The following is a 16,458-nucleotide window of genomic DNA, read 5'->3' as shown; positions in this document are numbered from 1 at the left end:
TGATTGTCAAAGAGCATACCCAGGTTCCTGACTTTATGCACAGGACTAGGGCACTCCCCCGCCTCCACCGGCCACCAAGATCCATTCCACACGGGGCTGCCCTGGCCAAACTCTATGATCTCCGTCTTCTCTGTGTTAGTTTTCAGGAAACTCTCCCGCATCCAGCTCATAATCTCAGACAGGCAGCTATGAAAATTAGAAGCCACATCGTTTGATTGTTCCACAGTCGAGACTATGAGCTGGGAATCGTCGGCATAGGAAATTATGGTTAAACCATATTTCCTAATGAGCTTGGCCAGGGGGGCTATATAGGAAGTTAAAAAGCGTTGGTGATAAGGCAGAACCCTGAGGAACCCCACAGGGTAGATGGAAAGTGTTAGACTGCAGACCATCCCATAGTAAACTCTGCTCCCTACCTTCCAAAAAGGAGGAAAGGAGGGACAGAGCGGTTCCCTGCACACCAATCTCCTGAAGCCTCCGCCTCAACACCGTGTGGTTGACAGTGTCAAAGGCAGCTGACAAATGTAACATCACCAGCACTGCCCTGCCTCCCCCGTCCACTATACCATGAATTTTCTCCGCTGCCACCAGGAGTGCTGACTCCGTGGAGTGCTGAGCACGGAAACCGTGCTGAGAGGAGTCAAGCTGATCATGGGAGACCAAATATTCGGTTAGGACCCGGTTTAACTCACTCTCCATGACCTTAGCCGCCATAGGAAGTGCAGCAATCGGACGGTAGTTCTTTAAGATAAGAACGGGGAGGCGAACACACGCTCCCTGCAACAAAGTGTAAAAGGAACAATGAGCGGAGTAAGCGCCAGTGAAGAACAAGCATTGGCATAGCCAATAGGTCTCGCTTTTGGGACCTTATAAGTAGTTATGCAGCACAATATCCTTGGTGCAACAACATCAAGTGTTGAATGGCTAAACACGTGTAAGGTCCCAAAGGCTTTGCCAATGCTTGTTTACTAATTACTGCTTTGAAAATTGAGTTTATTTTCCTTTCTCTTACTACAGTTATAGGTTTTTGTCAAGTGAGCTGTCTGAAGATGCCAGTTTTTTTCTCGAACACATAACACGTAAGTAAATAGCCAGTATATAAATATTACAAATAATACAAAATATATCAGGAATTATGAAAGCACATTTGTTTTGTAATTAAGGAGTGCGATGCAAAGAGTTAAACAGAACAAAACAAATCAGAAAACTTTACTTGGTGAAGTGCAAATGAAACATATGTGCAGAAACTCTATTTTAAAACATTATTGTTTGTACACTATTTAGTTTTATCCGGAAAACTGCATGTCAGTGAGAAATTGAGTGGAGGCATTTCAATGTAGAAATCGGATCTCTGCACCTTCTGTGCCAGCGTTTCGCTCTGCTGATAGGATGGAGGTGTCAACTCACATAATGGCCAGATGAAGAAAAGTAAATCGCGATGGTATTTGTCTTGAAAGTAATTACCACTGGAAATGGGGACATATGGCTGCGAGGGACAGGCGGGTGCATAGACTCAAGAAGTCAGTCGAGGTGCGGAAACCTGTGCAGTCACTGCATGTGCAGCGGAATTGGCATCGCGGCAAGGGCTAGTGGGGTTGTGCACTCACAGGGATGGGGCTCTGAACCTGTGGACGACAGAGATTTAGAATATGTGTGAGAGAGAGTGTGTGTGTGTGTGTGTGAGAGTGAGTGTGTGTGTGTGTGTGAGACAGAGTGTGAGTGAGACAGAGTGTCAGTGTGTGTGAGAGAGAATGTGTTTATGTGTGTGAGAGTGTGTGAGTGAGAGAGAGAGAGGTCTGTGTGTGTGTGTGTGTATGTGTGTGTGTGAGAGAGAGAGAGCTCGTGACCGAGAGAACCATGTGTGAGAGAATTAGTGTCAGAGTGTGTCGCAGTTAAAGAAAATCTTTGTGACAGTGTTTGAGAGAAAGAATGTCTGTGTAAAGAGAAAACGCGTGGGGATTTCTAAAACTTACTGTTGGAAGGAAGACTGGATGCGTGAGCCAAGCTCGAGCTATTTAGGGAGGGGAGGGAAGTCCTGCTGTAAGGGGGAGGGGCGCCCATGTGTGCTGCTCCTGCCCTGTGTGTCCGTAGGAAGTTGAGCATTTCTGTGCACTCTAGGAGCAGGGTGTCGGGATACAGACATTCAGAAAATAAAAACGCAAATAGCATACCCGGACTGTGACACGGGAGGAGGGCATGCATTAGCGCTGACAGCACATTGGCTTACAAAACAAGGTGAAGGAAGAGGCACAGAACAAAAGAAAAGACAATGAGAAACAAAAGGGGTATAAAACGGGAGACGGGTCACAGACATAAAGAAGGGCACAGTGACAAAGACGGGCGCTGACAAAAAGAAGGGCCATAGTGAAAAAAAGAGGGCAGAGAGAAGAGCAGGAAAGCAAACGACTGAAAAGAGACCACTGAATGGGCATTGTGAGACTGAAGAAACAGAGAAACATAAGCGAAATGAAGACTGACGTAAAAAGCGGAGAGTGAACAGAATGACAGAAGGGGCACAGACCAAATAAAATTACTTAGAACGAGAGAAGCAGCATTGCGAGACAAAAGGGGTACAGAGAGACTCCATAAATCAAAGAGACACACATAAAGGGCACCGAGAGGCAGACACAAGGAGCTCAAACAGAAGTTATATGAGATAATAGACTGATGGAGCAGAGGCAACACACAGAAGCAGAAAGTGCACAGCGAAGTAGGAGAGAAAGACCGGGTCAGAGTAATCAGACAGAATGTGCACGGAGATAACATGAACACAGAGACAGAAGACACACAAATGGGAGCATGAAGAAAGCGATTGAAGGTCAGTGTAAATCGCGACAATTGGCCAACGTCCCCACATTGCCATTAGATAGTGAGATCACTGCTGCAAAGAAATCCAGTAGCTCAAATAAGCCTTTCTTCACCAATGAGAGCTATATGCAACGAAGCTTCTACGGTTCCAACCAAAGTGATCATGGCACGCCATGTAGCGATCAGCGAGCGCATAATGTGACATATACCACGGACGAAGAAGCACAACACGCTACTTTTCAAATAAATAAAGACTGAGCTATTCATCTCGTCTAGTCATTTCTTGACAGTTGTAACAGGCGCTAGAAAATGTAGACCCCAGGAGGGATAATAACACAATAGCAAAACCGAACATGGATGTGTACTGGAATATAAAACAACTGTATAGCGTTAAGGCATAAGGCATTGCTTGAAGAGGAAAACTTGATACAGATAAACTGAGTGTTTTACCTCCCCCAGAGACAAAAAAAGCCGGGATTTAAAAGTGGTGTGTGCGCGAGCGGCCGCCGACGCTAAAGTGAAAGCACATATGTTTCCAATTAATGGAGACGCCGCGGGGGGAGGGGTGGTGCGCGTAGCGTTAAGGCAGAAGGCATTACTTTAAGACGAAAACTTGATACAAATTGTACAGTTTGACTTGGTTACAGCTTTTTGTATTCTGCTTATTTTCTTGGAAGATAAATATTCCTCTGAACATAAAAAAGAGTGGATCTAACTTTGCACAGAGTGTTTTACCTCCCCCAGAGACAAAAAGGCCGGATTCAAAAGTGGTGCGCGCGCGAGGGCCGGCCACGGCTAAAGTGAAAGCACATATGTTTCCAATTAATGGAGACGCAGCAGGGGAGGGGTGGTGCGCGAGCGCCCGCCGCGGCTAAAGGAAAAGCACTTACACACTGAGAATCCCTCATCGCGATGACTCTAAAAGCAAAAGTGATCGCGATGACGCACGCTAGGGATACGCGCGCAGCAGCGGGGGAAGGGGTATGGTGCTGAAGGCAAGTGCAGGAAAGGCAGATGGCTGGGCGAGAAGGGAGGGGGGAATGCGGGGAGCAGCTGTGCGCGTGCACGCCATCATGCACTGTAGCTTGTCGCCAGCACAAAAAAATTTAGGTAGCACTTTCTAAACCCACCTACTAAATGTCTCGCCAGACGAGCGCATGCGCTGGGTCAGGCGAGACTTAAAAAAACGAATCGGGAAACGCGACGAGCGCAAACGGCACAATTCCGAATCCCAAACAGCACCACAGCGGGCAACCAAAACAGATACAGGTAGCGGCTCAAAGCAAATACAGTGCAATAAAGCGCATAAATGCAAATTCCAAGAACAATATAGTAGGAAGGTAAAGCACTTAACTGGCTGCGGGGCAGCAAATAAAGAAGTTGTAGTATTCTCTTATGGTCCATTTATAGGGGATTCTCTATGGTTGTCAGGTGATACCCAGAGTGTTCATGGGTATTGTAGTATTATTATTTTTTACTGAAAGCTGATTGGCTGCTGAGCATTTCCTTGTAAAGAAATGAGAAGCATAATCGGAGCCTCCGGCCCTGACATAGAATAATAGCCCCAACTACGGCCGGTCGCCGCTTCACCCGCTCGCTCAGATATATTCGTGACATGATCAAGTAGGGTTACGGGTGTGTATTTTTCTGGCTACTCTCTTACGTGAAAAGAGATCTTGGAAATCAAAAATGTTTGCAAAATGTTGAGGTTAGCCATCTTTCGTTTACTTTTTTTATCCCGAAAATATCGATTTCTATTATATTTCATGGCAGCGGTCGGATGCTGTCCCTTTTCTACCTTCGTTACTGAAATTTACCATCCTTAGCCCTTACGTCACATTTCTGAAACACGCCATCCCCTTTCTCAGCGGCAAATCGAACACGAAGACAGACTATTTATGTGGTCTAATATGAGACGTGAGGGGACAACTTCTAATGAAACGACTGAGACCTGGTAGTTGAATGTTATCGATAAGATTTCCCATCTTAAAACTGCATTATTTTATTATTCAAACCAGGTCTGTGGGATCCTTTGAAATTAAAAAAAATTTCATGTTGATATTAAACAACAATGAATATTTGTTCAACATAAATATGCATGACAATATGATGTGTTAAGAATTTCAAAACTGATTTGTTGTAATACGACAAATATATAATATACTACTGCTTCACAGAAGTACGGGCCCGTTTCTACAAGAACATTCCAACATGGTGGCGAGGCAAGCCATAATCTGGAACTACTCTTACGATCGTTTGGGCCACACGAAACGGAAGCGGAAGTTGTTCTGTAAGCGCCACCGTTGAGAAGACGTGAAGCTGTGTGTGTGCTTGAGAACGGAGATCGCCAGTGAAAAGAGCAATCATGTAAGAACGGTAGTGGTATTTGGGAATGGGGGACGTGTGGTATAAGAACGCATCAATGTTCTGTTTTATAGGGCATAGAAGGGAGCAGTTTGGGCGATGTCGGGACAAAGGAGCGCGAGGGATGCTCTGCGTCTCACAAATCGCCATAAGGCACCGCGTGTTTATAGCTTTGGAAAAATATATTCGTTAATTCACGGCCCTCTTCGGGGATCTTTTTCGCCTTCCGCATCGATGTATGCCTTTGTGCCGAGGGAGAGGGTAGGAAATATTTCTTTATACGAGAGCAACAGATAGGCTATGCCGACTTATTACCCTGCCTATTAAACACACCTTTGTGCGCCAAGGTTCCAGGATAAGCCAGATGTCCAATCTAACATTAAATGAGTTATCAATGGGCGTCTCTACCACAAACTAGGTATTCCACCTATTCGAAATATTTAGGGAAACATTGGTCATTCTTTGAAAAACCTGACCTATTGGACCTTCTTTACAAAACCTGAACAATGTCACCGATTCGTTGCTAAATTTAGCCTTATATCAGTATAATAGTCATAGTATGTTATCAGATGGTATTTAGGTAAACTTCAATTAGCAGCCTGCTTTACAAACTAACAGCAAAGTTCTTATTGGCCCTCAACAGAATATAATATGTTAGTCACTGTACGCCACTTGCTTATTCCACTCCTATTCACCACTTTAATGATTCTTTAAATGCATCTAGTCAGCATCTTTCAAGGACTCCCCAAATAGTTCGCAACGGCTGAGCCCATTCTGTTGTTCTCACCCCTTTCGAATTACTACCATTGTTTGAAGATATTTAAACGAATGATTGGTAAATGGGAACAACTAATTAATTTGGGGGTTCAGAATATTGGTCTATCTTGCATGGTCTGCAGCATTTGTGTGCTTGCTAGCTGAAAACAACCACGGTGAAAGTTTCGTCAACAGTTCTCGAAAGTAAAATGTGATACAAGCTTCTCTGACCGGAAACATTACAGGTTCGACCATATACACTTGTGGTGTAAGTTCTGCATAACGCCAGTTAAGTCCGACATGATTTTAGTATAAACAGATTTATTATTGAAACCACAGAAAATCAATACATCTTGAATGTTTCTCTAGTTGATCTTTAAATACTATGGGTGAATAAGTGAAAATGCCGTTTTCTCAAAAAGTTTCAAGCTTTATTAGCTGGGTTAATGCAGTTCACTTAAATGGATTGAAAGGTCCTTTGATGACTCCTTCCCGGGGCGTTGGTTTCTGTAACCTGAATTAGTACTCTTCTGCTGTTTTGGCAGCTACCAAACCTCCGGTTGTGCTCCCCAATTTTGATCTCAAGAATGATTGAGAGGTCCCTTTACAATAGATTTAACTCGTCTCAGTACATTACAAGTAATGTAATTCCTCGCCAGCTGTACCTGACAACGCAGTCTCTTCATATAGCACGCAAAAGGACATACAACTTGAGTAGGCATCCCTCTCCGCATCCACCCACCTTGTTGATTCAGCATGTGCAGACAAACAAATTAAAGCCATGATGTCAGTAGTACATGATTGAGGCCTAAACTCTGCTTATGCCAATGCTAAAGTGTCTCCTTTCTATTCATACTAACATGTTTCAGAATTAATTTGCATATATTTTACCCTTAAAATCAGGGAGAGCAGGTATGCTAAAGTAGGGAGGAATGGACCTGGCCCTTTTTCTAAGACTCTGCTTCTAAGAATATAAATTTAGAGTGAGTATAAAGTAGTCCAGACTTCTGGGTTTAGTTCAATCAACGTGATTGTAATACCATTCACACCAGGATTCCCAGAGCCTTTACGACGGTTAATAGCTTCACAGATGTCTATGCTTGAAATCCTAAAATTAGGTGAAACATAGTCTACCTGTTTATTAAGCATAGTGATATTCAGACAGGGGTCTCCACCATAAATGTTGGCGATAGATTCTTCCTTCTGTGTATCTTCCCTCCGTGCATACTTTCTCTTGTGCTTATACACTTCATACCCCCTATCCCCAGGCATTTACCTCTGTTGGGCTTCATAGACTCAACATTCGAACCATTTTGCGTCGTACTTTAGCATGTGTGCTGCCTCCCACAGCCCTTTTCCACCCCATCCATGCACATTCATATTCTATCGGGTATGTGCCAACTGTTTGTCCTCATTGGCATGTTAACCATTGTTTCTTTTTGCACCATGCAGGAGTCTCTTAAATAAGCCTAAGAGTGAGATGACCCCAGAAGAGCTGCAAAAACGTGAAGAGGAAGAGTTTAACACTGGCCCCCTCTCTGTATTAACTCAGTCTGTTAAGAACAACACACAAGTTCTTATCAACTGTCGCAACAACAAGAAGCTGCTTGGGCGAGTGAAGGCTTTTGATAGGTAAGAATGTGTTCTGAGAAATTAAGCCACTGTTTTCTGCTGCATCTTTGATGGCCAGAGACTAAAGCTACATGATGTGCTCCTGGGTCTGCCATAGCTGCTGCTACCTGAAGTTGGTAACCATGAATGTCTGAAGAGTGGGACGTTGGCTTAATGTTACTTAAGTGGTGAATGTACTGCCATGTGCATGTTGTCTGCTCTTTTAGAAGTTTCTTTCTCTTTCTTTTAGGTAACTAATTACATCTTATCAGTGCCAAGACTGCTTCAGTTATGAAGCAGCACTTTACAAATAAACTTATGCTTTGCTAGTTCTGAGGCAGATAAAGTTACATTGTCTTTGTTTGCTCTGAATGTTTCCTCTGGTACCATTGGCTGTCTCTGAGGTATCCTGGTATTATCTACTCCCACTAATGCTTCCTCCAGTACACTGCCATCCATATACCTGACCGATGCTTCCAGGATTCCTGTGGTGTCATCGCTGCCAAATGCTGATTAATTCTGCAGTGTCAATATATGGCTTAAACTGTTAGTGATGCTTTTGTTACTGACCATTGTTAGAACTGTTTACAGTGTAATTGGTCACTATTCCAGTTCCATTAGAAATTATAACATGATTGCACATTTTTGGGATTATATGGAATCTATATCATTATGCTGTTGGAAACCTGTCAGAGTTGTGCAATTGGCCATAGCTTGAGCTTCCAGAAGTGCGTTGTTACTGACCATGGAGTGATATTAATGTGGTTGGTAGGTGGGTAATTCATTTGATCATTTTTGACTAAAACTGGCTCTGGCGACATAGCGCGATCTACAGTTGTAGCTCATATTAGCTATTCAAATTTTCGGAGGTGGTTATTGCATCACCAACTGTCACTAAGGCAATCTAGTGTGTTCATGAATTATCTATTTGCATTGTTTATTTCAGCTTTTGAAATGCTACCTTGGATTTTCTACAAAGCTTTGGTGGTTTGGTCTTCTCTTCAGCTTTTGTCAAGGTTCCTTAGGAACAGCCTATCACATATACAGATGTTATGGCTAAGGTGTCCCAAGTGGTTTATGGAATGTAGCAAACTGGTTTCATGGCAAACTCAAATGCCTGGCTGAGATAATGCACTCTCTAGCAGGTCCACTGGAATTGAGCACAAGTCAAGGATCAAATTATGTATCTGGGTTGACTGAATTATGCATCACATTATGTGAATTATTTTACTTTTTTATTAACGTATTTTAACACGTTAATATCGTATGTACCTCATTAATACTTTTTAAATATGTAAATAGAGTATTCGGCATGTAAAATTTGCAAGGGTTAAATACAAAAAGGTCGTCTCACTCATACATGAACACAAAAAGTACTTAAAAAGCTGAAATTGTTCTTTGTAGACATATTGATATTTGTATTTGATAGTGTTAATAGATGCGAGGAGTTCCTTAAAGGGTGCAACCTTCACCCATCCTAGATGGCATTAATATTAATGGGGGGTGCCCCCTTCTTATGCACCAAATAAGTTTTTCAATGGCCTCCCATAGAGCCATTGGAGCCTTTTAACCCCTTGTGTGCCCCGCCCTGTGCCGGGCGTTGAATTAGCGGGCGGGGTTCATGACGAGATAGTCTCGTCATGGGCACAGCGCAACCGCGGCCCATGACGAGACCATCTCGTCATGGGCACTCAAGGGGTTAAATAAAATTAAAAAAAATAATAATCTTGGCCTCAAGCACATGCTTGCATATAATGTATACAGTCCATATAGATATAATCAAATTTCAGTGTTTCCAAGTTGTTTTTTAATTGTTCAGTTTGTTGTTGTTTCTAGCCATACAACCAACACATGTTTTGTCGTTATTAGGGATTAACCTACAGCTTCCTCTGGGCTAAAAAATATAGAGAAAGCCATCTTGTTTGTAATGTTAGAACTTTCTACATTGCCGATGGTACCCATACTTTAGTGACATCGGTGTTAATGCATATATCGCGTACTGTCCGTGAATCTGTATGGAAACCCGTGCACAAAATATTACATAAATCGTGAATATATGACTTAAAACATACATCATGCGCACCAATATAAGTTGTTTCATAGAATCATCTTAAATACAGAAGAAGTTCTAATTGACACATTCAAAATAGTTTGCCGCCATCTTCGTTGTCTTCCATAATGTGCCTGTCTTAAAATCTGTTTTCCTAGGTTATCACCACTCCGTGCCCGGTAATGTCAAGTATTATCGCCGCTAGTCCAACATATTTCAAAGAAACATAATAAGTACTTGTCTGTTTTTACAGAATATTCGTCTTTAAAACAAGGAGGAACCAACACCATGGAATCAACACTTTCTATTGCTATTGTGCTACCACCAAAACAACAAATGCCTTATCGTCCAGACATATGAATACCATATTGCCGGTTATACCTCCGTTCCGGTAAAGTCGGTATTGTGCCCCCTTCAGTTTTTTCTGTGAATATGTAAAGTGGCCACAGGCGCTATAGAACAAACAACCAAATGTCTGTAAAATTATAGGCATAATGTACTCAGCCCTGTTATCAAGCAGCCTGCAGTCGTTATAATTATTGCTGGATGGGCTCAGGCATTCAGAGACCAAACCCACCCCGCTTTAAAACAGCAAGTTATAGAGAACCGCATTAATATTGGTAATATGGCCAGTACCTGTTACTTGAAATATCAATGTGCCCCATCCTAAAAAATAATAGGCCCCTGTATGCTTACCAGTCGTATACTTTACAGTCTGAATCACGAAGAGTGAGTAAGCTCAGAAAACAGTTTTCTAATCTGGCGCCATCCAACACGCCCATATGTGTTGTAATAGTGAAGGACAAGCCTCAAAGGTCCGCGTGGAAGCTTACCTCATATGGTCGCCATCTTTGATTAGGTCAAAATCAAATCACAAGAATATAAAAAACTTTCATGACACACAAAATCTACCTCCTGGCCGTGAATTTACTCCACTTTCTGGTAGGGTGGGATAGTAAAACCACCTCCATACATAAATTCATTGTGAACATATGTGAATCCGCTATGTGTACTTCGTGTAGTATACACTGATCAGTCTTGAAAAATGGCCACCATCTTTGAATATCTATTTCCTAACAGAATGTAAGTCAGCAGCTTCTTTAACCATATATCTCCTTCCTGCATTCCATAGTCCAATATTTCCAACCTCTGTATTCCTTCATAAATCACATCTAATATCGTGATGTGAAAAACAGTACAATGGGGTGTGTGCTTATGGTGACCGTGCGTACTATACTAAGATGGAGTCCATGTGTCATCGATTAGAAGTGTCAATAAGACTTATTACGTGCCCTCCATATTAAATCCAATGTAAAGCATAACCTGTCTCTTACACTGATTGCATCTTCACATCACCATATTACATTATCACCAATGCATCATGACTGCCATGTTTCGGATTGCCACAAACCTATTTAGGTTTATCATCGCATTGTAACATAAACCTAACTTAATCCAATTGCTAACAGTTTATAATCACAATGTCACATAGTATTGTCTTAACATTGTATTATTTTGGAGGCACATTTGTGATGTAATAGGTACACACTCATAATTACGTCCAATATGAACCTACATTGGACATACTCTATAGTCATTATCTCATCGCATTGTTTGGGCATTGTACAACAGAATATATTTGTGACCCATATATATTCTATACATGTGTCTGAATATACAAAGATAGGACCTCAAGAATACCAACTGCCTGCCGTCTGATTTCTATATCCTTGTTACACTGCTCATGCAGCTGATCATGAGATATGCAGGAATATAGTCCACTGCGTTTAAAAGCAAAAAAGTCAGTTTGAAGATTCTTCATAAACATCTGTAATTCTTGTTTTCAGCTCGGCAAGCGTTTTAATGAAAACTGGCATACTGGGTGTGGTCCATAGCAAACATCTAAGGATAGCTAGTACATTTTCCTTTAAGATTTGCCTTCTTACACTTACTGGTATGATACCTAACAAGCTGTGAGACTGACAGACCTGCATTCCTCTTATCATTTACTGTGCTGTCATTTGAAATATTACAACCTTCCATTGTCATTCAAATTAGATTTAGCATAGCTGTCCCTACTGACTTTTCTTGACAATTTTGCTGAAACTGTCCAATAAATTCATCCACTTCCATTTGAAACATTTCCTTTAGAATAATAGCAGCTGCATTGGCCTTGCAGACACTGAATATATATTTTCTCCTATATCATTTTTGTGTATTAGAAGAATATCCCTAACTTTTGGTTCATCTAGAAGTTCTGGTATGAATGCAAGAATCTTTTCTTTTTAATTATCTGCTGCGTACATATGTGTCTGCATTTTCTGCACCTAATTCTATCATACAATGAAATATGAGTGATTTGATGTTAGTAAATACCGGCAATACTTTGGAACTTTGAAATGTTATCTTCAAGAGTTTACCATTTCACCAAATATCATGCCATAGATTAATGTCAATTTGTTATCTTTACTTTTTTCTTTGCTCTGTATTTGCCAAAGCCGATTATCAAAACTAGCATGACACTTTTTGTGGCGTTTTGCTTGTCGCAACCATATTGCCACCACTTAACTTGGCAAGTACTTTTGAATCCCTTATTGCAACTGCAGCATCTCAAACTCGATTACTCAATTCAAGTTTACGCACGTTTATAATCTCTATCCCGGACTCTTCGTCACTGAAGAAACACGCATCTTTCAATTCGACTATAACTGAGGCATGCATACACTAAATTATTCTCGTACACTTTTGTGAACTAGTTTAGTTTATTTTTTTTTTTGTCTGTTTCAATAGCCTTGCAAGTTTGTTAGGCAAATTTTGTTTCTACACTTTTTATGGAATTTCCCACAGTTTATATTTACCAGTAGGTAAACTACATCATGATTGTTTAAACAATTTTCTCTTGATGATTGATGGAAGTGCTTTGATTTCGTCAAAAGCTGGCAGGCCATCAAGCAAACTTTTTTTACCCAATTTCTTTATCAGAACATTTACTATTAGCTGGGCACACTAAAACTTCTGGTAAATCTTGTTGACACAATACACACAGATCCCAATCAATCTCAGTTCCAACATTTTGTGTACTAAATATCTTCATTAATATTTACAAATTCATCTTTCGGTAGACCTTTTTACTCCTTCACAGCAGATAATCTCACACTTTCAGAAACCTGCAACAAAAAAAATAATTTTAGTTTACAAGGGCAGTACCACATACGTTTTTATTTACATCATAAGGTATTTACTTACTGGATCCATGAAGTTCTCATACTTTGTCAGCAGTCAATAAAATGCTGAATTTTTACAACTTTTGGCATTCCAGACCAGAAAAATGTGATGTGATGGATACCTAACATTAGAATCATGATAGCTATACAAATAATAGCCGCAGCCATTTACTTTTATGACTTTATATTGGCAAAGTAGCCATCCAATTTTTGGGGTCTATATCATCACACATCATTTACCTTCTTTATTAAGCCCTATGTAAAATTTCCTCTTTTTTTTTTTGTGGGCATCACATTTTGCATGATTTGAACACTAAGGTACCTCACTATTGTGCTGCACAATAATGATCTGACTGTATTGGATTGGTGAACTATAATTGTTTCCTGCACATGGAAAATATTGCTGAAACAGTAAAAATCAAACTTAAAGTAGTGAATTTGATGAAATTACATTAAGCCTTTATTTCTGACCACTCTGAAGCGTGTAGTGGGTTATACAAAAACGGAAGTAGTTTTGACTGGGCTCTATTTATATAGATAGCATTCCAAGTGGAATGCATCAGTCTACATTTTGATACTTGATTGAACCTGTATCTCAGAGTCTGGGTTTGGGGTGTTTTAGCTCTGTATGCAAGGATCTTAAGTAATACTGTTAAAGCATCTCAGCTGAGAGGGCACGTGTGCCATCCCTCTTTCCAATGGTGTTTATGCTATCTCAAAAAAAGTGATCTTGGGTATGACATTGGAGTAGTCTAACCAAGGTGTTTCTATGTGACACTGAAAATGTTTATACTAGCAATTTTTTTCTCACTCTGGGAGGGAATGGAACCCAGGCAAGGGGTTTTATTTATAGCTGGCATTCTAGCAAGCTGTATCATTACTGGAAGGGTGACAACAGGCAGTTTGAAAGCACTAAAGTGTAGCTTGCAATGAGTGCAGATGTGCTTTGTGTCTCTTTTGGGTGAGATTGCCTTGCTTGGCGAGTTCACTAATTAGTATATTTGTCAGAGTATAGAGGCGCCGGGACCAATAGCAGTGTACAACTACCAGTCCAGACACTGAACTATTAATGTTTCTTATGTTTAGTAAACTCTGTGTCTTCAAGGACCATTCTGCTCCAGTGGTGATTGGTCCTTGTACTTTTTTATGGAAAAATGTTTATCGTTTGTTACAAATACGCACTTGCAATGTGACACGGGGTTTCTCTAGTTCCCGGTTTAGACTTTCTAGTTTATGTATTTGTAGAAGCAGTTGTGGATGTTATCAAACAAATACAGTACACATGGCTGTCAGGGCATGAGGTGTAATGTTGCATTGTAAGCAAGTTTCACAGTCCAATGACATTTCTGTCTTGCCCTACAGACACTGTAACATGGTGCTCGAGAATGTGAAGGAGATGTGGACTGAAGTACCTAAGAGTGGAAAAGGCAAGAAGAAATCCAAGCCCGTCAATAAGGATCGCTACATCTCTAAAATGTTCCTTCGAGGTGATTCTGTCATAGTGGTATTGCGAAACCCTCTACTAGCTGGCAAATAAAGGACTCTCCTAAGCCATTATCCACCCAGAGCAGCAACTAAGCCTTCTTATGATACAATTGATTGCAGGTTTCATTGCATTTGATGACAGCCTATATCCTTGGTTTCCTATTTTGTATTCCTCCCCTTGATGTGTATTTACCTTCTCAGTCGGACAGAAAGACGAGTTTCCGGATAATGGCCACCCTCATTTGGAGGATTGACATTTGTTTCTCTTTCCCAGCACCAAACTCACCTGCACTTCTGTACATTTTGGATTACTGAAGTGTCTTATTTTTTTTTTTAAATAAAATTGTTTGAACTGCTTTTTTTTGGTCCTTTACTCAGCGACAAGAGAATAACCCAATATGTGCAAGGGTTTGTTTTTATATTCTTTTTAAATTACAGAAAATTAGTGTCAAAGTCTGAGATGCATGGGGAGCTCATTTCTTATTCTGGTAGTAAAAAGCATAGCTACCACAGCGTGGCCTTTGAATCTTGGGAACCTCAAAGTTTAGCTGTTGAACTCAATGGGTGATTAGGAGCATCCCTCTGCGTAAATATCCTAATGTTTGGTGGGCAAGGCCCCTGGATTGGTTTGTAGGTCAGACAGATGGGTATGAAAATTGCTCTTTTCCTTACCGGAAGCCAATGCAGGGAGTCGAGGTGCCATACGAACATGGTAAGATGGGTCATGGATGGCTGTATTAGCAGCATTTTGAAGTTGGGCTATGAATCTGGAGGAAATGGTTACATTTAAGGCATTGCCGTAGTCCAATTTTGGAGGTAGCAATTTTGGACTGTGGCTTTTCGGGACTTCTCAGGTACACACTTGAAGAGCCCTCTAATCATTTTGAGTATGATAAAGCAAGTAATAAGATTACCCTTTTGACATATAGATCAATCCTGATCAAAGATTATCATTTTTCTCACTGAGCTGTGCCTAGGCTATGGGGCCACCATTCATTGGACAAAGCATGGTTTGGAGAGCCAAGAACCCTTATTTACCTCTTTTTAGGTCTCGCCTGACCATGCGCTGGTCTGACATGACATTTTGTGTGGGCTCCAAAAAGTGCTACCAGGCCAGCCTAGAGCTACAGTGCATGTGCGCGGGGGGGGCGCGTCGTGCGTTACCGCAATTACTTTCTCTTGCGCGGCCGCTTTGATGTTTGATTGCGATCACTTGCTCGGCCACACGGTCGCTTTGATGTTCTCCGTGAGGCTTCAATAGCAGCAGTTAAAACAAGCATTGGCAAAGCCAATAGGTCTCGCTTTTGGGACCTTATAAGTGTTTAGTTATACAACTGTTGCATGGCTAAACACTTATAAGGTCCCAAAGGCGAGACCTATTGGCTATGCCAATGCTTGTTTAAGTTGATTTTAAGGTAGTTAACATGCTTCCAGGTTGCCTGCATTTCTGAAACTTGATTTTGAGATCCTCTGATCTTATGGAATCAGTACTATTATCTATGTATCGCCTGCATATAATAGAATCTTAAATTCAAATGACTTGGTAAGGGCCGCCAGAGCGAGCATATGCACATTAAACAGAGAATGGCTTGGTGTGAAGCCTCAAGGGAACATCGCATTGAATGAATTAGTCCACTTCGCTGAAAGGGGCATTAGATACCAAGTATGATACCAATTGTTTATTAAGCATCTCTTCTGTGATTTTGGCAGAAGTAGGGAGCAAAGAGTTAGGCACCTGTTACCAATATTTCGGGACATGGTTGTGAAATAGGTTACTGAGTGCAGCGAGGTAAGGCACCACTAACTTGCAGGCTGATGGAGATATTTGGGTGTTGGAGGCATAGGTAAAGAGAAAACCCATACTTTGTGGAAATAAGAGCAGATTTCACCTTGATTCTGAGCAGCCTGGAATCTAGTCAATGTATATCTAAATACAGATGCTTCTTTTAGATTTCTCTATTAGGTTGGGAGAAGTGGTGGGGTTAACGAGTCCTAGATTTTCTTGATCTTAGTGGAAAAGTATGCCGATAATGTGCTGCCGAGAATGTGGTTATCAGGAGAAAACTACACATTCCTCTCAGGGTAAGATTGGAGTTTAACAATTTTAAGCATTTCCCTAAAGGAATTTTGAGTGCATAGAAGAACACACAACTCTTGACC

General features: G+C 41.2%; 1 protein-coding gene across 2 annotated transcripts; it reads left to right on the top strand.

Annotated features, from left to right (window-relative positions):
- Window positions 1-4,301: 4,301 nt before the first annotated feature.
- SNRPD2 (small nuclear ribonucleoprotein D2 polypeptide) lies at window positions 4,302-14,655 on the top strand. Of its 2 annotated transcripts, none has more exons than XM_085625681.1 (4): window positions 4,302-4,443; window positions 4,986-5,175; window positions 7,381-7,560; window positions 14,176-14,655. In XM_085625681.1, coding segments are annotated over exons 2-4 (357 nt in total). In that variant the 5' UTR covers window positions 4,302-4,443; window positions 4,986-5,173; the 3' UTR covers window positions 14,351-14,655. The 2 variants fall into 2 exon arrangements, with proteins under 2 accessions (XP_085481807.1, XP_085481808.1); XM_085625682.1 differs by having other exon boundaries at window positions 4,350-4,516.
- Window positions 14,656-16,458: the final 1,803 nt, after the last annotated feature.

The sequence above is a fragment of the Triturus cristatus genome, chromosome 9, assembly GCF_964204655.1.
Source record: "Triturus cristatus chromosome 9, aTriCri1.1, whole genome shotgun sequence".
NCBI lineage: Eukaryota > Metazoa > Chordata > Amphibia > Caudata > Salamandridae > Triturus > Triturus cristatus.
Note: the sequence above shows the minus strand (reverse complement) of the source record. Positions and strands in the feature narration are given on the sequence as shown.